The 24423-nt window shown below is 39.4% G+C and overlaps 2 protein-coding genes across 4 annotated transcripts; one reads left to right on the top strand and one right to left on the bottom strand.

Moving 5' to 3' along the window:
- Nucleotides 1–1917: 1917 nt before the first annotated feature.
- LOC121688680 (gamma-glutamyl hydrolase-like) lies at nt 1918–10975 on the bottom strand. Of its 2 annotated transcripts, none has more exons than XM_042068433.1 (10): nt 10815–10975; nt 8820–8953; nt 8301–8409; nt 8056–8106; nt 7893–7977; nt 7331–7469; nt 2764–2870; nt 2568–2658; nt 2250–2384; nt 1918–2100 (listed from the first exon to the last, which is right to left on the bottom strand). In XM_042068433.1, exons 2-10 carry the CDS (start codon nt 8920–8922, stop codon nt 1976–1978), a joined length of 945 nt encoding a protein of 314 aa, XP_041924367.1. In that variant the 5' UTR covers nt 8923–8953; nt 10815–10975; the 3' UTR covers nt 1918–1975. The 2 variants fall into 2 exon arrangements, with proteins under 2 accessions (XP_041924367.1, XP_041924366.1); XM_042068432.1 differs by lacking the exon at nt 10815–10975 and adding an exon at nt 9916–10702.
- On the top strand, nt 9716–23422 carry nsmaf (neutral sphingomyelinase (N-SMase) activation associated factor). Of its 2 annotated transcripts, none has more exons than XM_042068424.1 (31): nt 9716–9854; nt 10388–10477; nt 10698–10785; nt 10873–10937; nt 11156–11189; nt 11486–11536; nt 11647–11718; nt 11835–11882; nt 12001–12053; nt 12162–12291; nt 14416–14487; nt 14597–14705; nt 16372–16548; nt 16869–16948; nt 17250–17340; nt 17587–17650; nt 17920–17971; nt 18064–18184; nt 18377–18508; nt 18602–18644; nt 18883–19040; nt 19151–19262; nt 19397–19455; nt 19555–19622; nt 19757–19824; nt 20445–20568; nt 20735–20818; nt 20945–21095; nt 21369–21471; nt 21762–21871; nt 22094–23422. In XM_042068424.1, the coding sequence occupies exons 1-31, from the start codon at nt 9817–9819 to the stop codon at nt 22186–22188; spliced, it is 2742 nt and encodes a 913-aa protein (XP_041924358.1). In that variant the 5' UTR covers nt 9716–9816; the 3' UTR covers nt 22189–23422. The 2 variants fall into 2 exon arrangements, with proteins under 2 accessions (XP_041924358.1, XP_041924357.1); XM_042068423.1 differs by having other exon boundaries at nt 11153–11189.
- Nucleotides 23423–24423: the final 1001 nt, after the last annotated feature.

The raw sequence follows: 24423 nt of genomic DNA, 5'->3' as shown, positions 1-24423 counted from the left end.
CATGTTCATTTACACAGTTGAAATAAAAGTTTGTTATATCACCTATGAATGCAACAAATAAGTTAATGGACATCGGCTAACATTAGCCAAAAGCTAACCAACATGTGCTGCTATGGTTAGCTAAAACTGTCTACACTCTAAACCCAGATTTAGTTGTAATTAATATGTTAGGTGGTCACTACTAATGTTTGTGTGTTTTGTGAAAACTCTATGTCATAACTAAAAGAAATGAGTTGATTGTACTATTTAAGTGAAATATACAAGTGCACTGATCATGTTAAGCAGAGATAACGATAAATGTTATGTTTTTGCAAGGCAGAGGAGGGGTCTAAAAAAAATTCTGCCCATCAACCATTCCTCCTGCTTCTAAGTCCAGATGAATGACTCCATGCCTTGTGCTGCTGTGACAAATAGGCTACTACATCAAATGGTGGGTGAACTTTCTGATGAACTTATGAACATTTAGTTAGCTAAATGTTTGTTTACGTGATTAACTTACATTAACCTGAGAAAAGTAAGGTAACATTAGCTCCGTTGTTAGCATGCTAGTAGTCTTTCGGACAGTTAGCTCATGGTAGCTACCTTCCAATGGGTGTGTATGCCAGATTATAACAATATCACATATGTTTTCGTGTAAATATACTTGTCTTGGTGTTACTAAGTTTAATTCAGACTTTATCATTGAAATAGGTGTTTCTGTCTATAGACAGTTTTAGCTAACCATAGCAGCACATGTTGGTTAGCTTTTGGCTAATGTTAGCCGATGTCCATTCACTTATTTGGTTGCATTCATAGGTGATATAACAAACTTTTATTTCAACTGTGTAAATGAACATGGACTAAAAAATTGTTTTCTTATGTTCTTTTTTATAGGTTCTTCGTCTTATTTCATATAAGAAACAGACTCCTTTTTTTCAATACCTCCCAAGCCATATGTCCTAGTGACTCCAAACCAATGCAGAATAGTTATCCTATATGGGACTCATCAGACACACCTCTTTTTATAGCGACTGTATGCACATTGTATTTTATATGAATTTTTTAAAGAAAATACATTATTTCATAGAAAGAAACAGACTCCATTTTTCAATACCTCCCAAGCCATATGACCTAGTGACTCCAAACCAATGCAGAATAGTTATCATATATGGGACTCATCAGACACACCTCTTTTATGGTCACTGTATGCACACTGTAGGAGGTGTCAAGTCTTGCTCAACACACTTTTAATTATTTTAACTGAACTAATTGTAAACACCAAATAACTCAAACTGTAGGACATGGCTCCTATCAGTTACAGCTAAGAAACAGTGTAGCTAATCTTACTAATCTGTCTGACAATGCAGAATATCTCTGGTAGCACTGTAGCAATGCAGAATAGAGCTGGTAGCACTGCTCCCCAGTGTTAAGCTTCACAGACTTAACAAACCTTTAACAATAAAGTAAGTTTCAAAGCTGAAATAGACAGGCCTACTTTAGTCTATTGGTATCTTATAGCCTCTCAAGCGCCTCTGATTGATTAATCACTGGACTGGATACTGTTTTTAGAATTGATTTAGATTAAGTGTTAGTATAATTTGTATTTTTGTCATTTGTATTTTAGTATATTTTTATATATTGTATTTAAGTTTAGTTAGTATAATTTGTATTTTAGTATATTTAGCATATTCTTTATCTTCTACTGTCCTTATTGCTTAGTTGTGTTTTTATATTATATACTTATATACTTATTATATACGCAGTCTGTATGCTGCTGAGACCTTGAATTTCCCCTGGGGATCAATAAAGTATCTATCTATCTATCTATCTATCTATAGACCTAGTCGTTTGGCCTTGTAGTTTACTAGGTGTGCACATCCAAAACATCACCAGCATGTCATATTATAATCAAGATTTCATTTTCAAGATTTGTCTGTTGATATTTTTTTATTTTTTATTTATGATATGTCCACAACAAACATACATTTATTTTGGTTTACTCAAAGTAATACTTTTGTAGGAAAGAAGAGCCATCGCCACCAGAGAAGTCTGGATTGTGGTTCTGGATCAGATGCTTCAGCGCCTCCTCTTCACTGGCAAAGGAATGTAAGTTTTTCTTTGCTGTGAGGGGAAACATCAAACCATCCGATAGTGTTACACAGGTTACACTCCCTCATGCCCTTCATAATCTACTGGTGATTTTGTTTCCCAAGCAAGTTCTCTTCATTCCCAATTATGTAGAGTTTATTCATAAGGCTACTATAGCATACCCTCATTGACAAAGAAGTCTGCCATGTAGAAGGTGGTTTTGATTGCAGATGGTGTGTGAGGGTAGTATGTCTGACTCCACTCGAACGCATTTTTCTCAGGGTGCCATTGGACTCCATATATAGGATAGTCATATGCTATACAAAGTCCAAAAAAGTTTTTGAAAAATGACACAGAGACTATGAATGGTTCACACACACACACACACACACACACACTCTCTCTCTCTCTCTCTCTCTCTCTCTCTCTCTCTCTCTCTCTCTCTCACTCACCCACGCACGCACACACACACACACACATATTTTCACTGATGTCCTCACCCTCCATTGTTGAAATGAACTCTATGTTTCCATCTGTATTGGTGCTTAAGATTTTGTAGAAGTTTCTCAGCTCTTCGCTCTTGGTGAAATTCTTTAAGAGAGAAATCAATCCAGATTAACACAGATGAAAATCACTGTGTAATGTAATGTAATGTTACGTAATGCAATACTGACATTCTGTACTGTTTTCTCACACCTCCATGGAGATGCTCCACTTATGAAAATTCACTGTGATGTTTTCAGTTGCCAGAGCTGTCATCACCTCTGGTGGGAAATCTTTAAAGAGTTTGCTCTCAGCGGCATCTGATAAATGAGTGATAGAAGGAATTTAAGAATGAGGAGAGATGAGAAGAAGGGCACTGAGAAAGGAGTAAAAAGGGTGATAGAGAAATTGAGAGAGTGTGACAAAACAGATAAGAGATGGTTGATGTGAAAAAATGAAGAAAGAGAAATTGAAAGAGAGATAGAGAGAAAGAACAAAGGGTAGGAAAAATGTAGGCGGGGGAGTGCCTGATATTGCTCTCCCATGTCCACATCCATGGTAGAGGTGCCGTTGAGCAAAGCATCTAACCCCCAAGTGCCCTCTAGCTGCCACAGCAGTGGCTGCCCCCTGCTCCAGGTTTGTGTGTTCACAATACTCGCTGTGTGCTTTGTGTGTGTTCACTAACCAAGGATGGGTAAAATGTAGAGACATAATTTCCCTCTTGATAAATGACACTATCTATTTATCTATCTATCTATTGAACCATTCCTCTTGACCCTATAATTATGACCGCCGCGCAGCGAAGCGGCGGTCATATAGGTTTAGTCAGATTTTTTTTTTTTTTTTCTTTTTTTTTTTTTTCTTTTTCGCATGCCCAAATTTCCGTCAATGAGTCCCGGGACACTGAAAGACCGGGGTACACGAAACTTGGTGGGCATGTAACCCCACATGGATAGCATGGAACCATCGTTTTTCGTTTTGATCTGTAGCCCCCCCGCTGGACTGGACCCCCCGAAAGGAGGGTAGGGCAGACACAGTTTTCTGTGAATATCTCGAAAACCGTAGGGTTTAGGAGGACCATTTTTTTTTGTATGTTGATCTCAAGGGGCCATGTCAACCCATTCCATAACCACTCATTTCATGTATAGCGCCACCTAGTTAAACACAAAAAAGTAAAAATGAGGTGTTGTAATTGAAGGTATCTGTGACCTAACATAGTCAAAACTGCACGAAATTGGAAGTGTAGGATCATTATGACACCCTCTGTATGCACGCCAAGTTTCGTGGAATTCCGTTCATGGGGGGCCACACAATAAATTCATTTATGTTACTATACACCAACTGGCCTGTAGGTGGCCGGAGACAGTTTTCTGTGAATATCTCGAGAACCGTAGGGCCTAGGAGGTCCACCTTTTTTATGTATGTTGGTCTTAAGGGGGCATGTCAACCCATCCCATTACCACTTATTTAATGTATAGCGCCACCTAGTTAAAAATTAAAAAGCAAAAAATTTGGTGTTTTCATCTCAATATCTCTGGCTGACAAGGTCAAAACTGCACGAAATTAAAAGTGTAGGATCATTATGACACCCTCTGAATGCATGCCAAGTTTTGTGTACTTTCGTTCATGGGGGGCCTTACAATAAAATAATTTATGTGTACATTTAGTGACGTACACCAACAAGGATTCCCGGGACACTGAAAGACCGGGGTACACAAAACTTGGTGGGCATGTACCCCCACATGGATAGCATGGAACCGTCATTTTTCGTTTTCATCTGCAGCCCCCCCGCTGGACTGGACCCCCCGAAAGGAGGGTAGGGCAGACACAGTTCTCTGTGAATCTTTTATGGTATGTTGGTCTCAAGGGTCCACATCAACCTGGCTCATAATCACTCATTTGTGATTTGCCCCCCACCCCCGGTAAAAAATGAAAATCAGTAGGATTAAAAGAAAGCCAAAATAAATATTCATCATCATCATCATGGCTGCATTTTCAGTATTGGCGAGAAGTAGTCGTTTGTCCACTAGATGGCGCATCGTTGCAGTGAGACGTAATTTTGTTGGAAGTTAAAAGTGGGTTGGAAAAAACAATGGACTCTTCATACAAGGACTGTAATTTACCGCAGCGAACATCTAATAAGGATAGGACGATGTTCACATGAAGTGTAATTCCCATTTCTTCTTGAAGCCGAAATAAATCTGAGGATGTTTATCGGACATGCTTGGTTTTTACTGCAGGTACGTTAATCTTGTAATATCAATAAGGACCTAGGTAATGTTACCGTTAGCGTTGGTTGAGTGATGGAGGCATTTGATTTATTGCATTTGTAGAAAACTATACATGCGGTTATACCAAGCAAATGTATAGCAGCACTGTTTGTATCTTTCGACTGTCATTTATTGCACGTGCTACAAAATCATTCTGTGCAATGGAAGATTTACCAACGTTACACCGGTCTGATACAGTTTTGCCTATACATGCGTGAGACTGAGACGCCTGTTTATTTTGTTTTAAGTGCGTGCAGGGTGTGAGAGGGGAATCGATGTGCTTTGATTACAGCTTGGTAGTTGTAGTCTGTGAAATTAAAAAGCACGTGTGTGTGAAGTATCCAAACAATGACACCTTCATTTCATTATGGCTGCTTTAGCAAAACACCTTAAGCTACTGTGTAGTGGGTCCCATTTAGAAGTGGCTACTTCATTCGCGCTTTCCTTGACTCATGGAGCTGCGTGAATGTTATTACAACTTTTCGCCACGATATGACAGTTTAAGTCCGCTTGATACTGTAAGGCGTAAGCCATTGGTTTCCAAAGGAGATTTTATTTGTGTCGCCAGCATAGCCTATTGACAATTTATGTTGTAAATAGGCCTACCTTATAATCCTACCTGTAGCTTAGGGAAGCTTTCTATTAGGATCTAGTTTGTTAGTTACCGTTTTGTCATAACTCCCTGATGCATTTTTGCATTTAGAATAGCCAGAGCGTGTATATCTCAATCGGAAAATTAAACAATATCGGGTGCCTATGGACTAGGCTGGGTGAACCCAGCCTGATCTGCCCGCTATTTATTTTTTGATTTCTTAAAAGATTGAGCTTGGTCTGATGAAAGCCAGACTAGCCATGGACCTCAGTTAAACAATGCAAGGGAACATGAATCAGCCTATATTTGCACTAACAATAACGGACAAAAGCTCTTCAACTTTGGCCCGTTAAAATGTGTATGAACAGTCTAGCGACGCATTTCATCAAGGCCCATTTGGACATGTCAGTTATTTGCACCACTGGTTAGATGTAAAACAGCATTTCGTTTCAGACTAGGCTACTGTTACTTAATTTGTGCATTAACAATAACGTTTCAGACTACTGTTACTTAATTTGTGCATTGACAATAAAGTATTACATGAACTAAAGATGACTAAAATCTTATGTAGAAGAAGAAACATTCACAAAAAATCCATCCATCCAAAAATGACCTTTGTTTTTGATAGCTGTTGAAAACGGCATGGAACTGACAGAGATGTTTTTGTTTAAAAATACATAAAAAATAAATAAATAAATAAATAAATAAATAACATTATGCTGATACCTTTTGCTTTTCCCAAATACAATGTAGCCTACAGGTGTAAGTGACCTTTCATCAATCCAGTTGCAATGGATGAACTGTGATGAACTGCCCTACTTGAGATTGTTTAGAGATTTTAAAGGTTTTATAACAATTCTACATCTTCTTTGGCTATTCTACAATCTATTCACCTTTTCAGCACCAGTAGGGTACTTTCTGTGCAGCCGCACACACACACTCAGGCATGCCAAACAAGCATACACAAAAGTTTCAAGAGTGGGGGATGGAGTAAAATATGGAGACAAATTGAAGTGTGATTTATTTTCGCGGAACGGATGTACAGGACTGAGCGGCGGTCATATTTTGTACCGCTATGCGGTACATCTAGTTTCTAACGCAATTATTATTAAAATATCAGTGCTGTTAGCTAAAGAGGCTTCTTTATACCTCTATAATAGTTTGTTAATGTACTGTGTTCTTGAATAATGTTCTTGAATTCCCCCTTGGGGATCAATACAGTATCTATCTATCTATCTATCTATCTATCCATCTATCTATCTGTATAGGTTTATGTTGACTAACCCGTAAGTGTGATGGTAACCTTAATATGACCTTTATGACACTGTTGATTCTAATTTCATTTTTGTGATGAAACGTCAGTTTAATATCCATGTCTATATTCAAAGTAGCCTGGATGCCAGCCTAACTTTGCCCCACCCACAACATTTGAGGTCGGAGAGTTCGGTCTGGACTTGTTCCGTTGTGGAGCAACTATGCCCGAACCGGAGCTGTTTGGAGTCACGGTTGGACCAGAACTCCTGAACGGTTTTGTTCAGAGCTGAAAATGCAACTGTGTTTGACAGAGGACAGATGTAGGTTGCTAGTGACAAAATATTAGCTATCAGTATGGAACAATGTCTTTGTAAGTGACATTTAAATCAAAAGTGTTTCATTCTTCCCGTTTGACATTTAGATTTCGCTATCACGTCTGTTGTACAAGATATTGACAGCGCAAGAACAATGTTTTGTGGAGAGGAAGAACCCCTGTATCGGTTGAAACACGCACCATCGCATCCCAATGGAGCAGTATCAGACTCTAATGACTAGAATTGAGTATGACGACGTAAGGCTAAATTCAAAGCTTAAATACTTAAGAATAGTTAGTGTAAGTGTAGAGATATATGGTGGCTGTCCTCAGTATTTGATCCACACTGACCTTGTGTGAACTCCAGTGGCAGAGACACTCCACTGGTGTTAGTTCGACACAGCAGAGTTTCTCCACTTGTAATTACCAACAGCTGTTCAAATCCCAGACAAGTACCCCACACTGGGAAGTAATCACCCTGGGAGTTGGCCTGTGTTATAACACACACAGATGTACAGATAAACACACATGAACAAATCCCTCAGCCACATAAATAAACAAAAAAAACAAACACAGAAACACATAGAGTTATTATGCTCTGTACTTAATGACAGTGGAGTAGTTTGTCATGCTTACAGGTTTGTTAAAATATGAAAAATAATGCAATACTTTACAACCATGGACTAGTCAATTAATTGTAAGTGAAATATCCAATCTGGGGGCAATAGTGTAATTAATTAGGCCAGAAGTAAGTGTCCCACACTCTCAGGAATCCTTTTAATTATTTGTGTTTGCATGAACTTCATGCATCTGATGAGTCAACACTGATTATAAAGTTTTCCTTACTAGAGGTACAACCTCCTCTCATTTTCTACATAGGTTTCTATATAAAAACAAGATAAGACTCACAAACCTCCAAAGCAAATTTGTAAAAGATGTGAGCTGCTTTAGCATATCCTGATGTCATAAGGTTTGCAGCTCCACCCGGGAGAAGAATACTGTAAGAATGAAATATCTGAGTTCCACCTTTCTATACATTATAACTATGTACAATACTGATATTTTCCACAGCTTACCCATTGATAGAGTTGAACAAATGACGGTATTCTTCTTCAGTCCGATTAACCCTGTTAAAGTAACACGCACACACACGCACACGCACACACACACACACACACACACACACACACACACACACACATGCAAAGGTCAACCATACATAAACAGATGTATTATGGAGAGGGTGAATAAGAGAGTTTTAGACAGACATCTTGTGAGGAATCCTACTGATCCCATTACTAATACATGAGGCTGCTCGTACATCACAGGCACGACGCGTGCTCCTGCAGCCTCCAGAGTTTTGACATAAGATGCAGCAATGTAGGAATTACGCTTAGGCTCAGGATATTTTAACTCTTGTGCCAATATGCCTAAGTAGAAAAAAACAGTATTGATGAATAATAAAAAAAAAACACAATATGAATGAAAACGTAGCTTCAGGTAAAATATAAGGCTTCAATATAGGTATATTTGGTAAAGTAATATAATACCTCATATAACGATGTTTGTATTTCAAATTCCTTTATTAATTTCCAGTTAACAAATTCAATATTTACTTCTTTTTGCCTTTTCACATCACTAGATGGTAGTTCTGGGCTGATATCCCTCCTTAGCAAATAGGTTTGTTATATAAAAATATGATCACAAATAGATCATATAAATAAGCATGCAATAATCACAAAAAACACACAAATAAAGCCTGAAGTATGTCACTACTGAAGATTAATTTAATTGAGTTTTTCTTGTTGCAAGTCCAATCTTAGTGAGAGTAGGCACTCACCGATGATTGGCCTATCATTTCTTTTCTTGTCATTCTGTGGAACAACAGCTGCAGGTATTCCACTGAGTGCTATAAGTAGGCAGGCAAGAGAGAGCACCCTCATGATTCTGGATGGAGGCTGGCCAGAAGTGTAGCTTAACAAAACAGAGAGATGGGGTTTTATAGGATCCACCTGCCTCATGATTTAGCTAAATGCCCAATCCAGGGACTGAGAAAGTACTGGTCTGTACAATTCTATGTGCATGTGATGAATACTCTATCTCACTGTATCTGAGTCTCAAGTTGTCCTGTCATAACCAACTACAGCAAATTACTTTACTTGTCAACTGTGTGAGGATTTTGTATGAGCTCCCACACAAAAACGTGGTCAGCCTACTCTGAAGAAAAGAGTGAAACTTAGATGACCAAACACATTAACAATGGGGTTGTAATCAGTGTTCTACAAATTAATGATGCAAACAGGCAAATAATGAATTTATTTGTCTATGAAATCAGCTGCCACCTTCCATTACAAATGCGCCCTCCATCGATAGTTTTAAACCTAGGCACACTTCTTCACCTTAGCATTTCCTGCCCATTTATGATTGTTTGATATCTGCATTTATGTACTCTTATGTGTACAGTATGTGTATGTGTTATGTACTGTCTTTTTTGCACTTTGTAAGGCACTTTGGTCAGTGTAGCCTACACTGTATTTTAAATGTGCCTTATAAATAAATTTGACTTAGGCCTAGGCCTACTACTTACTTACTATGAAGCCTATTATGTTGCATATTTTTCTCCGTCTCTTTTATCGTCGTTTTGGGGAATAGTTATAAATATAAATATAAAGGCTCGCAGTGGCACTTGCAACATACATTATGTGGTGTGTCCATGACACAGGCCATGTTAGGCAATAGGCATTGAGCTCCTACCACTCTCATCGCAACCCTACAGGATTTCCGTGTTTACGGAAGTCATTACACGCGCTTCTCTCCAACGGGGTGAGCGGCGCGCGATGGCTTTCATTAGGAAAAAGGAGCGATCTAAAGAAAGGTTAGTCCATCGATTGTTCGGAAACCTTTATGTGTAATGCGTTATGGAATCGAAGCATTACCTTTGAGAAGAACTGCACATTACGGGACGTGACTGGACTCAGCCCGTCACCTCGTCGTCCGGGCAGTAGCTTTGACTGCGGGCGTAAGCTATGAATTGAGGTCGCTGGATCGTATGTTTTGCAGGCCTGACATCATTTCATGTAGTCTGATGCGTTGGTACCGTGTCATCTACTGTAGGTTGTATTTTATGCATAGGCTACGTTGAAACAAGGTAATATCAAAGGCCTATAGTCCATGTAAGAAAGGCCCTCAAGAATGTTTTCCTTTCAAGATGTTTCCTCTAGCCTAAGTTAGGCTGCTCTCGCGGTCGGAATTTCAGATAGCCCTATGGAAACATTCAGTCGTGTTTAATTGCTTATACTTCTGTTTACATTGAGGAACATTTGCTTTTCTCTGTCGAAGCTTAAGTAAATATGAGGCATATCCTTTATTTGAAAATATATTTATATTTGTCTGCAATGCATCCATTAGATTCTCGCTCTTGCTATTGGATCTAGAGGAGTATTATTTTGAACAACACACAGCGTATCAGCTGACCACCAGATGCTCATCCCAGAACAGGTAAGCTAATGGCAGAGGGTGAGGTATGTGGTGATCTGGTGTTTAGTTTCTGCCCTTGAGATAAAGGTGAATTAAATGTGAATGCTCTATAAGACAAATAGACATTTGTGCCACACACTAAATTGCTGGCCAAGACATAGAGATTGTTAACTCCTATATTTAAAAAAATAGATATGAATAGATATTCACCAGTTACTGACACTATGACTTTTCTTTTAAGTGCCCCCTGCAAGTTTCGAGGATCTTTTAAAGTCTGTTCAAAATCTGTCATATTTGAGCCAGAGGATGCGTCTCAGCCCATACTAAAGGTAGACTCCAGCTTCCACATTTTACTTACCTCGAATCACACAATCAGATGTACTTGCCCAGTCTTACTCTTTATCTTTTACCCAAAGATTCCCTTGAAGGACTGCAGGAGGATTGAAGCAACAGAGGACAATGAGCGAAATCCTTTTACAGAGTAAGCAGAGCTTTTACAGACCGCTGATAACCTCTTTCTTAAAAGTGATTGTTAGGATAAACACACAAGAAAATCAATTAAATTAGTCCAAGGTAGGGTCCAAGGTCTAGGGAATGTCTGTTTGTAGTGTTCAATGTTTATGTTTGTCAGAATATTCACAACTTAACTTATTTTAACCTTAAATTCTCTATTTTATTTTAACTCTTAAATTCCAGAAGTAAGCCTCCATGTATATCAATGGAAAGCAGACAGGTAAGTGTGTAAGATTTTATATGTCACATTTAAATATTTACATAGCCAGCCTTATTCTATTGCTCTTTATACTGTTCGTACTGCACATACACTTATGTTTTACTACTCCTATAATGTTATTGCTATTACACTGCACATATCTTTACATGTTGTTCATACACTGCTAATACATTGCACATATCTATACTTTTATTTATATTTATATTTAATTTATAATCTAATCTAATCAAATGTTATACCCAGTGGCATCGGTTTTAACTTTTATTTTCAAATGTGATCTTGCTTTTTTCATTTAGGTTTACCTTATTAAAGATGGGAATGTTGTTGCACCGTACAAAATTGAAAGGGTTGGTGCTGTCTACACATTTTAAACACACTATTGATAGTACCATAGTTCAATGTTAGTTCTTGTTGAACTTGTTGAACCTTGCTGACCGTTTCTATGGCCTTTTTCTAGAGCGATCAAGACATTCTTTTTCAACTAGAGATATCAAGAAAAACTGAGGATGTTGTGCAAACTTTACTGCAGGTATGCAAGATGTAAACAATTAGATAGTCACACTGGTCAACTGAATAACGTTTTAGCTCATTTGTTGCAGCCAGATATTGATAATGTAATCATCTTACTGATGTTTTTTTTATCAGTTGCACAGGGCATCCTGTCTGGATAAGTTGGGTGATCAGACTGCCATGGTCAGTCATAACACATGTACATACATTCACACAATATGCCACAAGGGCCAGTCTATATTTGCTGTGTACCAAATCAATTAGTCACATATTGAAAGAACCATGTTGTGTTGTTTTTCAGATAGCAGCAAATTTACAGTCCAGATTGGCAAGAACTTCATTTGACAAAAATAGGTATGAGGAAAAGTTCTGTTTCTGTTGTCATACGCACTAGCATTAGAGACCTGTTCACTTTGTCTCCTTTGCTGCCAGTAACGATTTGTCCAATCCTGTGTCCATTAGCTTCCAGAGTGTCTCAGAGCTACCCCACATGGAGTGTGAGGCAGAGATGATCTCTCCTCTGGTGACCAACCCAGGTCATGTGTGCATCACTGACCAGAACCTCTACTTCCAACCGCTCAATGGCTACCCTGTGAGTACTCACACCTGCCCTTGGTCTTCTTGGGCGCCACACCTTAATATAGCACGATGTGGCCATGATAACTCTATGCTGGCTACAACACATTACACACATTACAATAGTACAGCTTTCAGAGTCAAGGCTGATAGAGTCAAGGCTGACCGATTAGCATGTATCAGAGATATGATGACATCTTAAATCCCACAAATATTTCATGGTCTTATATGGCCTTGTTTCGAATGTTATTTTGAGCTTCCCAAATGTACAAAACCAAATCAGAAAAAAAGTTGGGACGTAAAATGCAAATACAAACAGAATGTGTCTTGTAAACCCATATTTAGCAGCAAAAATGACATTGACAACATATCAAATGTTGAAAATGAAAATGTTTACTATTTCATGGAAAATATATGATAATTTTGAAGTTCATGCCAGAAACATGTTTCCAAAAAAAGTTGGGACAGGGAATGTTTACCACTGTGCTGCTTCACCTCTTCATTTAACAAAATTCTGTAAATGTTTAGGAAATGAGAAGACCAGCTGCTAGAGTTTTGGGAATTAAATGTTGTCCCATTCCTGCCCGATATAGGATTTCAGTTGCTCAACCGTATGAGGTGTTCTTACTCATGTTTTTCATTCTATGATGACCCTAATTTGACAGCTCTGGACTGCAGACAGGCCATTTTAGCACCTGGAATCTTCCTCTATGGAGAAATACTGTTGACATATGTGCAGAATTCATTTTGGCATTGTTTTCCTGAAATATTTAAGGTCTTCCCTGAAAAGAAACATTGCGTGGATGGCAGTATATGTTGCTCAAAACTTATACTGCCACGTATACATCATTCAGAATTGATTGTGCCTTGCCAGATGTGCAAGATGCCCATGCTGTAGGCACTAATGCACCTCCACACCGTCATAGATGCTGGGTTTCAAGCTGAGCACTAAAAGCACAAAAGTTGGATATGTTGGATACTTGGATAGGCCCTCTCCTCTTTAGCCCAGATGAGTCCATGATTTCCAAAAAGAATTGCAGATTTTGATTGGTCTAACCACAGGACCCTTTTCCATGTTACCTCAGTCCATGTTAACCTTTTCCATGTTACCTCAGTGGTATTTCTTTATCATGTCTAATACAATTTTGGCTGTTGCATGGTAAAGTTTACACTAGCATTTCTGAATTTAGTATCAAACTGTGCTCATAGACAATGGTTCTTTTCCAGCATTTTGTTACACCCATCCCAACTTTTTTTGAAACGTGTTGCTGGTATCAAATTCAATATGAACATATATTTTCAATGAAATAGTCAAATTTGTCTTTTTCAACATTTGATATGTTGTCTGTGTCCTTTTAGCAACTAAAAATGAGTTTACGAGATTTGCAGATTATAACATTCTGTTTTTATTTGCATTTTACATAATGTCCCAATTTTTTCTGATTTGGGGTTGTAGCATATGCATGAGAGGTACCACATGTATTTAGTGCTTGTTAATATGCTTACTACCTTTTTTCTTGCTGTTGATAGCTTTCAACAAGGCCATGAGAAAGTCACAGCTGGCTGACTTGAGCCCAGTTATTTTTGCAGTTGTCTCAAGGCCGAAATTTAGGTTTTTGGTGTAATTGTTAATTAGTTACTTATACATTTAGTTAATAAGTACTCTTCCTATTGCCCTGTTTGTAGTACTTTTTATTTGAGGTCACGATCAGTGTGAGATATGTCCACTTATTTTTTGGGGGAGTCTTAAGGCCACCTAGTGTTTTTAAATTGCTAAATGATATTAATATAATGACGAATTATTGGTCAGTAGCTTTTTGCTTTCCCTTTTTCCTTTCTAATTTCAGTCCAGATGTGTTTTACAAATAGCGTTGCTCTAGGACAATACAGTCAGGTATCCAATAATATTGGCTGTCTTATTTGCATTAAGGTAAAATATACCATAATATAATATACCATATTATGGTTATTATAGCTATTTTAATCATTTTCTGAGGAGCCATCCATAGAACAGTGGTCAGTAGAATCATCAGTCAGACACACACACACATCGACTATCTATGCCGTCATACTTCATGCAATATCCATTTTCCCTCACCACCACCTGTTTGTGTGGCCTCTCCTGCTGTTCTTCACCTAGGACTCAGCGGTGCAGATTCGGCTTCACAGTGTCAGACGCATCTACAAGAGGAGGCATGGATTGCGCCCACTGGTAAGCTATGGTTTGACTTTGGTTCAGACAAACAAACACAAACAACTGTTATTTTGGACTCCGGCCTTTCCTATGCTCAGTTTCCTGTGTACTGTATTTTTTTTTTCAGGGTCTGGAGGTGTTTTGCTCCGAGACGGATCTTTGTTCAGACATTTACCTGAAGTTCTACCACACCAAAGACAGGGATGAGCTCTACTACTACATTGCCACCTTCCTGGGTCAGTTTCATCACATTGGTCTCCATTTCCTATCCTCCCTCTTGGTCTCTCTTTCACTCTTTCTCACACACACACACACACACACACACAGACACACACACACACACACACACACACGCACACGCACACGCACGCACACACACACACACAAATCATTGTAAGTATTTTATTATTTAGTACACTTTGGAAGGCTAGATAAGTTGTTTGGCCCCAGCCTTGGCGCAACTGGCTGAGGCACCTGCACCGTACGCCGGCGACCCGGGTTCGATTCCCACCCTGACTCTCTCTCCCACTTACTTCCTGTCACTCTCCACTATCCTGTTGCATTAAAGGCATAAAAGCCCAAAAAAATATACTTAAAAAAAAAAAAAGAACCCCTGTGGTGTAATAGCAATCTTAATTCATTTGATGTGACAGTACCAGCTTTACATATTGTTCTGCATTGTTTTGATCCAATTCCTCTCCATAGAATTTATATGGGGTATCTAAATTGGTGGATATTGGTTCTGCACTGTAGTGCCATATACCCTTAGCTGGATTTATTCTAGAATTCACTGAGTTATTCTAGATTATACCATGGTCTAGGTTGAAAAGGGTGTCGTTTAAAAAGTGATATACTACACCTATGAAGTAGATCTGGTAAAAAAAAAGTTTAATCGCCGTTCCATATCAATGCTTATGAATGGTAACTATAACAACGATAGTAGGACGACGGTTGAGCCTGGAGGCAGGCTTCGCAACAATGGAATCAACTGTAAACAGCTGAAAAAACTACCGATTTTAGCTCTAAAACTTATTTAGTATTAATAATTGATTTCATATTTATTTATTTCGTAAGTGACCATGGTAATGCCCTTTGATGCGTCCATTATCAGAAATAAATGGACTTTGCGGAAGCGATTTATTTCTGATAATGGACACCTCGTCGGGCATTATCCCTTACATATTCTCTTTACTGTTTGGGCCACTCCAGTTTTGATTTAGCATTGCATAATTACCCTACTGGTGGGCAAAATCTCTTCCAAGCCTTAGTTTTACAACTGACTTCAACAGGCTTTCTTGTGATATTGTGTAAAAATGCATCTCTATTTGTTGACCCTTTAATTCTAAAAGGTTTCCCAGATCCCACAGTTGAGGGTGTTACCACTGCCATATTTTAAAATTGGGATGGTATTTCTTGAGTCTCTGTCAATGGTAGATGTACACTGCATGTAGTGCTTTGAGAATTGGCCAAAAAGCTCTATTTCAGTGTCATGTGACCATAACACCTCTCCCCATTTTAATAAGTAACATCTATAAATGTGTTAATGCGGACCTATGAATCACTTTGTCTCTAGTCCTCATTTCTTGTATTATTTCACAACCTGGCATGACTCCTGGACAGAGTACTTTCTATGTCCAGAAAGAGATTTGTGAATAATTTGCCATCTGGAACTCAAAATCACTGGGGTTTAAATATACAAATATCCTATTTTAGCTATATTTGATCATATACATACATGTACATACAAATATAAATGTCCACAATAATACTGTTTGGGGAAACGTAGGTATGTTCAAATGGTGATGAATTTCAAGGGGGTTAAATACTTTTGCATCCCACCATACACACACACACACACACACACACACACCGTTGTAGCTGACTGCTGTGTCTATACCACAGAGAACCACATGGCGGAACACACAGCAGAGAGCTACATGCTGCAGTGGCAGAAGGGCCACATTTCCAACTACCAGTACCTGCTGCACCTCAACAACCTGGCTGACCGCAGCGTCAATGACCTGTCTCAGTATCCCGTCTTCCCTTGGGTCATCAGTGACTACAGCAGCCCACGGCTAGGTGAGGAACATCTACGTAAACATACATTCACACTAACATTAGTTACACATGTTGTTTTGTAAAACACACAGGCTCTTCCCATAAGGCAGTGGTGGGTCACACATGCAGGTCACACATGCATATAGTTACGAACAAGATACATGAATTTTGAAATACATGGTGGTCATAATCTCACACACACACACACACACATACATGTTTACATAGCTGTACTGCAGATCAATTTGATTGATCTACACATGTGAAACTACCTGTAATATGAGATACAGATTAACACATATCATTACATTCCTAGTTGAAATGTCTTTCTGTTCCAACAGACCTGATGAATCCGGCTACATTTCGGGACTTTAGTAAACCAATTGGAGCACTGAACACAGAGAGACTGGAGAGATTACTAGTGAGAAGAAGCAACATAGACACTGTCTGTTTCTGCCTCTGGCTCTTTCTCTCTTTCTCTCTCACTCTCTCTCTCTCTCTCTCTCACTCTCTCTCTCACTCTCTCTCTCTCTCTCTTTCTCTCTCACTCTCTCTCTCTCTCTCTCTCTCACTCTCTCTCTCACTCTCTCTCTCTCTCTCTCACTCTCTCCCCATCTTTGTGTTTTTTTTCCTGTGATCTTGTAATTTGTAGGTTTATGATATGACAAATACACAGCTGGACGCTGAAATGCACATTAAATTGTGACTTGTTTTGTGTTTAGGCACGTTATAGAGACATGCCAGATCCTCGCTTCATGTACGGAAGTCACTACTCATCTCCAGGATATGTGCTCTTCTATCTAGTTAGAGTGGGTGGGTGTCAACGAAACATGCAACACATATGCAATGACACACACACACATACACATTCACATGGATACACATGTAATGATAATATAACATACCAATAGCCTGTCATTATAGTTTTACCAGTCATTATTAGTTTTAATGAAGCCTGAATGGTTTAGTCATAGTCATTTAGACATAGTTACACTCTATTGTGAACATTAAAAAGCATTCCTCCAATGACTAAATGTCAAAGGTCAATGTGTCTCACAGCTCCAGAGCACATGCTGTGTCTCCAGAACGGACGCTATGACCATGCTGATCGAATGTTCAACAGGTAAGGTGCCACAGTAAAGTCTCAGTGTGCAACCGAGCGAGGCTCTTTCACCTCCTTTTTTATCTAGAAGGTTTCTGTACATTTGTTTTTCTTTTAAGCAATGGCAAAGTTAAGCGGAAAATAAGTCTGCGTTTCTGAAAAAAAAAAAAAAGGTCATTCCATAGAAATTAGAAACTTTGTACTAGTTTAAGTCATGCAAGCAACTGTTTTTGGAAGAGAAGGGGAGGAGAGGATGTCTCACTTGTCTGTGCCTTCATTTTTTCCGTTAGTATTGCAGAGACATGGAAGAACTGTTTAGAGGGAGCCACAGACTTTAAAGAGGTGAGTAGCCAAAAGCTAGCATTGGTTTAAATCTGTCAGAAACCACTACAGTATAATCTTGTATTAACCCTCCTGTTTGTTTGTGTCTGTAGTTAATTCCTGAGTTTTATGGGAAGGACTCCAGTTTCCTGCAGAATGAGCTGAATCTAAACCTGGGGAAGAGGCAGGGGGGTTGCTGTGTGGGAGATGTAGTTCTTCCTCCTTGGGCTGCAGGTAAAGCATATTTATTTGTCTTTTTCATTCTTGCCTCCATCTCTGTTCTGTATTCCATTTCCTGACGGTCTTTTACCACATGTTTATCTAACTTCCTTTTTCAGGAGTTTACAGTTTTCGTTTCTCAGATTTTTCTTTTACTATTTACTGTATTGTGTGTGTGTGTGTGTGTGTGTGTGTTGCGTGATGCAGATGCAGAGGATTTCTTGGAGAAGTTACGCAGTGCTCTGGAGAGTCAGTATGTATCGGAGCACCTGCACGAGTGGATCGATCTGGTGTTTGGTTACAAGCAGAAAGGCAGCGAAGCTATTGCCGCTCATAATGGTAACTCCCTTGTTTGTAGTATCTCAATTTAGATGATGCTCATCATGTGTTTGAGTTTGTAGTTAATATGTATTTTTTCTCTCACTCTTTCAGTGTTTCATCCATTAACATATGAAGGAGGAATTGACTGTGATAGGTAAGTCGGCCCATCAGAAACAGATGTTTCTCATGAAACCTTCCTCACCCTGTGATATTAGACTAGCTGAGTTTGTGGAATGAAACCAGCGCCACTCAGACAAAGTATAGCACAGAAAGGATGAAGTAACTAATAGGGGTTCACACAAAAATATGTACAGAAAAGTCTCACTTGTGTTTCAAAGTTGTTGGATGTGTCTGTGTGTGTGCGTGCGTGTGTGTGTGTGCATGCTGATCAGCATTGAGGACCCAGATCAGAAGATTGCTATGCTGACTCAGATATTGGAGTTTGGGCAAACACCACGGCAGCTCTTCACCACTGCTCATCCTCAGAGGATCACCCCCAGGTTCCACAATGTCTCCACAGCAACCACGTCCTCCAGTGAACTCTCACCATGTATGTCCAAAACCCGCCCAACTTGGAATATATTAGATACATTAAGTATCCACAATTTATTACATTCTAGTTGTTGTGTGTGTGTGTGTGATGTATGTGTTTCATTCAAGTGTCGCCCAGTGAAGACTCATCATTTGAAGATCTGACAGAGGAGAGCAAAAAAATGGCTTGGAGCAACATGAGCAAACTGAGTCTTCAGTCCAGTCACAAAATTCACAAAGAGTGAGTTGGCGCCTTTGCATCTTTCTCTCTCTCTCTCTCTCTCTCTCTCTTTCTCTCTCTCTCTCTGTTTCTTTTTGGTCAATTGTGGGTAAAAACGCTGTGATTGCCTTCTTTTTGTTTCCATGGTAACATAGGGCCGTGACGGGAATTGCAGTAACATGCAGTGGTTCAGCCATTTTCACCACCTCACAAGGTGAGCGACAACAGTGGTGATGTCCCACCATACTTTTCACCAGAGCATAACTGAGCCATACAAAGTCAGTAGTGTCACCAAGCTCTTGTTTCTTGACAGACTCCACTCTGAAGATGTTTTCCAGGGACACAAATGCTCTACAGAGGAGTGTGTCATTCTCTAACATGGTTAGTGTCACATTAACTGTCCCACAATCACTATGGCTTGTACTCTAATGTTTCTTTCTGCTGTTTGTTTCTGTTTATTGAGCGAGCAGTTTTGTATTTTTCCTAAGTTCCTAAATTTTGCACATTTTCCTAAGGCCTTATCTTCCTGTCTGATGTTGCCTGAGGATCAGACCGTTGTCTGCTCTTCGTGGGACAATAATGTGTAAGATCCATTAAGCAATACCTTAGTAGATAGATAGATAGATAGATAGATAGATAGATTACTTTATTCAACCCCAAAGGGAAATGATGGTGTTACAGCAGTAATATAAACATATATCACACATAAACATACATACAAGTTAAAAAATAAATACAATTGGATATAGTCTCTGTTAAAGAGGTTGTAAACTGCATTGACTCTCAGCATAAGATTTTCTCTCACGGCACAAAGGGGAGTTGTTGTAAATAGTTATGGCAGTGGGCAGGAATGATTTTCTATAACGCTCCTTGTTACAGCGAAGTTGGAGCAACCTCCAGCTGAAAACACTCTGTTGTTTGACAAGTAGTTCGTTCAGTGGATGTGAGGTGTTGTCCATAATGTTAAGGAGCTTTTGCAACATCCTTCCCTCAACAACTAACTCTAGGGGTTCAAGTGTACTTCCAATTACAGAGCCAGCCAGACAAAGATCATATCTCACTAGAATTTACAGTTACTGTACAAAAGTACAAAGTACAGTACAACAATTTCACATGCAACATTTATTGACTCATTCTGATATGGTCGTGTATGTGCTACTCCCACTTTCTCTTCTTCTGATTCCGTTTATTTTTTCTCCATAGATATTTCTACTCGGTGGCATTTGGGAGGAGGCAGGACACCCTAATGGGTCATGATGATGCTATCAGTCAGATGTGCTGGAAGGATGACCAGCTGTATACTGCATCATGGGACTCCACTGTTAAGGTACATTAGATAGTCAGTAGTTAGCCATTCACTTTGATGGGAGACACCTTTAATAAAAGCAATCAAGTACACTACAATGGCAATTAAAATCAGCCATGAACTGGTCTGTATGTGTGTGCACTTGTGCAGTGGTGTGTATGTGTATGCTAATGTGTTTATCTCATAGGTGTGGCGATGTGTGGCCGCTGACGTCAACAGCAACAAAAGGAGCCAGTTTGAGCTGCTGGCAGAGTTTGAGCATGATGCAGGGGTACGTCATGACCAGTGTGGTCCCTGCAGTCTGTTTAGAGATGAGAGAGTGTGTGTGCATTTATAGTAATTATTAGTTCGACTGCAATAAATCAAATAAACTTCTGCCATAAATGTGTCACTTCAGGTGAACTGCATAGCTGTCAGCCCAGCAGGCACACTTCTAGCTTCTGGCACTAAAGATGGCATCCTCAGCATCTGGGACATTGGAAGTTTGTCCCCCCTGCATCAATTGAATTGCCACTCCGGCAAAATCCACCAGATGGCATTCAGCCCTGGTGTGTGACTTGTGTGTGTGTGTGGTGTGTGTGTGTGTGTGTGTGTGTGTGTATGTGCGCGTGTGTTTGTCTGTGTGTGCGTGTTAAGGAAGACATATAGTCTTGTTTCTAAGGAAGACATATAGTCTTGTTTCTAACTAGTAACTTTACATTAGCTTCATGGGACTGTCTGTGTTGTTGGCATGCATATATGAGATCCTTTATTTTGTCTGCAGCTGAATGTCCTGCAAGCAATTTAATTTTCCCTGGGGTCTTACTCCTTTTGTTTTGCAGACAGTAGACACATCCTCAGCGTAGGAGAGGACTCCAGCCTGAAGGTCACGGATGTCCAGACTGGCATGCTCATCTCCACCGTCCCAGCAGAGGAGGAGCAAAGGTAAACACTGCTAAATACGTATGGGATAATGTATAGAACGCCAGTCATTATCGGGAAATAGGTTCCGACAGGGTGAACCGGACCCCAACGTGCAGTGGTCTGTTATGCTTAGCAACGGTCTGTTATCGAGAAATATCAGACCACCGAATGTTGGGAAGGCCCATTCAAATGAATGGAGCATTCTGCAGCATTATGAAGAGCCGTGTAATAATTCCTTCTAAAGCAACTACAGTCCTGCTACTAGTGAGTTTATAATTTGATCCTGTCACATGACACTTCCTTGGCAACAGGTGCTTTTGTTGGGATGGCAACACAGTGATTTCAGGTGGACAGTCAGGTGACCTCAGAGTGTGGGACTTGCTCAGTAGCAAAGTAACTCAAAAACTGCCTGCTCACACAGGTATGTACTGTCACACACACACACACACACACACACCACACCAGTTGTCATATTTCATATTTCATATTATATAGACCTCTGAAGTTCGCCTACAAATAGGCCCAGGTAGCATCTTTGCCCAAAGATGGCAGCATTGGGTCCTTTTTTTTGGCAAACTTCAAAGGTCTATTTGCCGGTGTACTGTGCTGTGTGGTTATACACACTTCCCCATCTGTCCTCTAGGTGCAGTCACTGTCATGTGGATGAGCGAACAGTGCAGCACTGTCATCACAGGTGGAGAAGACAAACAGATCATGCTGTGGAAACCACAGTATTAAAATGCGCACATGCACACACACACACACACACACCACACACACACACTTGCACCCCTGTGGTCTGGGATGATAATCATACTGCAATCTCTGGTGCAATAGAAGGGTAACTGGTATGTACCGATTAATGATATGCACTATGTACTTTGTAGCCATTTCCTTATAAACATGTTAGTGCTATTACTGTGGTAGTGCTTGTCAGAAGTGAGATGTCTAGATTTACTCATTGTGTACATCAGGATATATTTTCAAATGTGCCTTAATATCTTGAAAGATTTGATTGAAATGTTACTGAGACCAAGCCTCTTGCTGTCAATCACACACACACACACACAGGAGCACACATGTACAGGCATGCAAACCAAAAATATCACTGGAAGTGTGAAGCTCTCATTGGTCTAATAATCAGTATACAAATCTATTGTAAAGTAAAGTTAATTACATAGATACATGTACAATGCGGAGCAACTATGTTGCATTCAGGCCCATTGCATGACAAAGACTACCATGATATTAAATATATATAATTAACATTACATTAATATTAATAGTCTAATAACAATATGCTTTTAAGTGCTCATAACCACTGAATTAGTTAAAAAAAAAAAGCAGCTCTGCATATTTCAGACATTTTCCTGTACATCTACAGATGTGCACTCATGCGCGCACACACACAGACACACACGCCAATGCAGTTGCAACAAACCAGTGAAGGCGGTGCACATCTTTGTACAAACAGTTGAGTGCAGAGAGCATTCTTATAAAGGTTCTGAATACAGACAATTCAGCAATCATGGAGGTTTGTGTGTATGTTTGCAACCCCATCAAAATCATTGTTTATCAGTCATATAATACAAAAAATATCATGTCTTGGTTTTGTATATAGTCCAATAATGGAATGTCAATAGAAGTGATTTTTTTTTATTATTATTATTATTATGGCACATTATTGTTTTAGTGCATTTGCATTTTCATCATTTGTTTTGTACGCAAAAAAAAAACGTTATCCGTCACTTTGTTTTAATGAAAAAAGGTGTTTTAATGGTTTTCTTGAAACCAGGTGTTTATTTATTTTACAAAGCCTAAGCCTGCTCCATGCTCTCAGGGGTGGAGAGGGGGTAGGCATAGCATGACCGAGCAGATGGCTGCTTTCAGGACCAATATCCACTCATTCTCAGTTACGTTTACTGTATGATGTGTGTCTGTGGATCCAATAAAGTATTAACCCCATGATGAATTGCTCTCAGTCTGTCTCAATGGGTGGATTGGCATTCTATGCATTCATATTCATTTTTGTAACAGCTAAAATTGTTTTGAATAGAATAAAATGTGACTGATTTGCTTGAGTGATGTAACAGCAGTAACACAAAACACTGTGCCCTTATTAACAAAACATATGTATGCTCATAGTTCGAGTTCAACTCCTATTTTCACTATAGGAACATTTTAATGTAAAGCAATTTCAGACAGCCCTATTGTAGACCATACCATTTTTAACCACCGTGGCGCTAGAAGCAACTGATACAGAGAACGACTTCAACTTCTCAAGCAAGTATCAACGTTGAATTACAAAACGCTAGGTAAATTGAGAACATTTTTGGTGTACACAGAGTTTACTAAAATAACAACTCGCTTGGTTTTTCTGCTCGCCGCCATCTTGCCAGTCAGTTGTCCAAAACCTTTCTTTTTACTAAATTATGTGTAGGCTACACCAGTGGTTTTCAAAGTGGGGGCCGGGGCCGCGAGGGGGTGCCAGGGGGGCCGCAGCAAGTTGGAAGGAAAAATAAAAGCAAAAACAAATACATTTGAAAAATTTAAAATATACCTATTACTATGAGGGTTGCTATACAATGCCATTATAATCATTTGTTGCATATTTAGGGCCCGAGCACCGAAGGGCGCAAGGCCCTATTGTTTTTGTAAGGATTATTAGGGCCCGAGCACCGAAGGGCGCAAGGCACTATTGTTTTTGTAAGGATTATTATTATTATTATTATTGAGTATTATTATTGTTATTCTACTTTTTTGCTTTCCTGTTTTTGAGGTGGTTAACATGGTCGAAAACTCCTTGAAATTTGGCACACACGTCAGGTGTCACGCATCGCAGTTAGCTAGAAGAGCTTGACCCCGGGCGTGGCCCAGGGACTCGCTAGCGCCCCCTTAGGTGACTGATCCCGTGGTTGGCAAATATTTTGAGGTGGTTAACATAATCGAAAAGTCTTGAAATTTGGCACACAC

The sequence above is a fragment of the Alosa sapidissima genome, chromosome 17, assembly GCF_018492685.1.
Source record: "Alosa sapidissima isolate fAloSap1 chromosome 17, fAloSap1.pri, whole genome shotgun sequence".
Taxonomy (NCBI): Eukaryota; Metazoa; Chordata; class Actinopteri; order Clupeiformes; family Clupeidae; genus Alosa; species Alosa sapidissima.
The sequence above is the reverse complement of the archived record's forward strand: the minus strand, read 5'-3'. Positions and strand labels throughout refer to the sequence as shown.

Excerpts from the sequence above, each read along its gene's own strand:
- LOC121688680 (XM_042068432.1), bottom strand. The coding sequence starts at position 9,935 with ATGTGCAGTTCTTCTCAAAG. Across the intron at positions 7,978-8,055 it reads TTGTTCAACTCTATCAATGG|TATTCTTCTCCCGGGTGGAG; the intron begins GTAAGCTGTGGA and ends TCATTCTTACAG. Across the intron at positions 7,470-7,892 it reads TTTACAAATTTGCTTTGGAG|GCCAACTCCCAGGGTGATTA; the intron begins GTTTGTGAGTCT and ends GTTATAACACAG.
- nsmaf (XM_042068423.1), top strand. The coding sequence starts at position 9,817 with ATGGCTTTCATTAGGAAAAAGGAGCGATCTAAAGAAAG. Across the intron at positions 17,341-17,586 it reads CTTCTATCTAGTTAGAGTGG|CTCCAGAGCACATGCTGTGT; the intron begins GTGGGTGTCAAC and ends TGTGTCTCACAG. Across the intron at positions 18,185-18,376 it reads TCTTCCTCCTTGGGCTGCAG|ATGCAGAGGATTTCTTGGAG; the intron begins GTAAAGCATATT and ends TGCGTGATGCAG.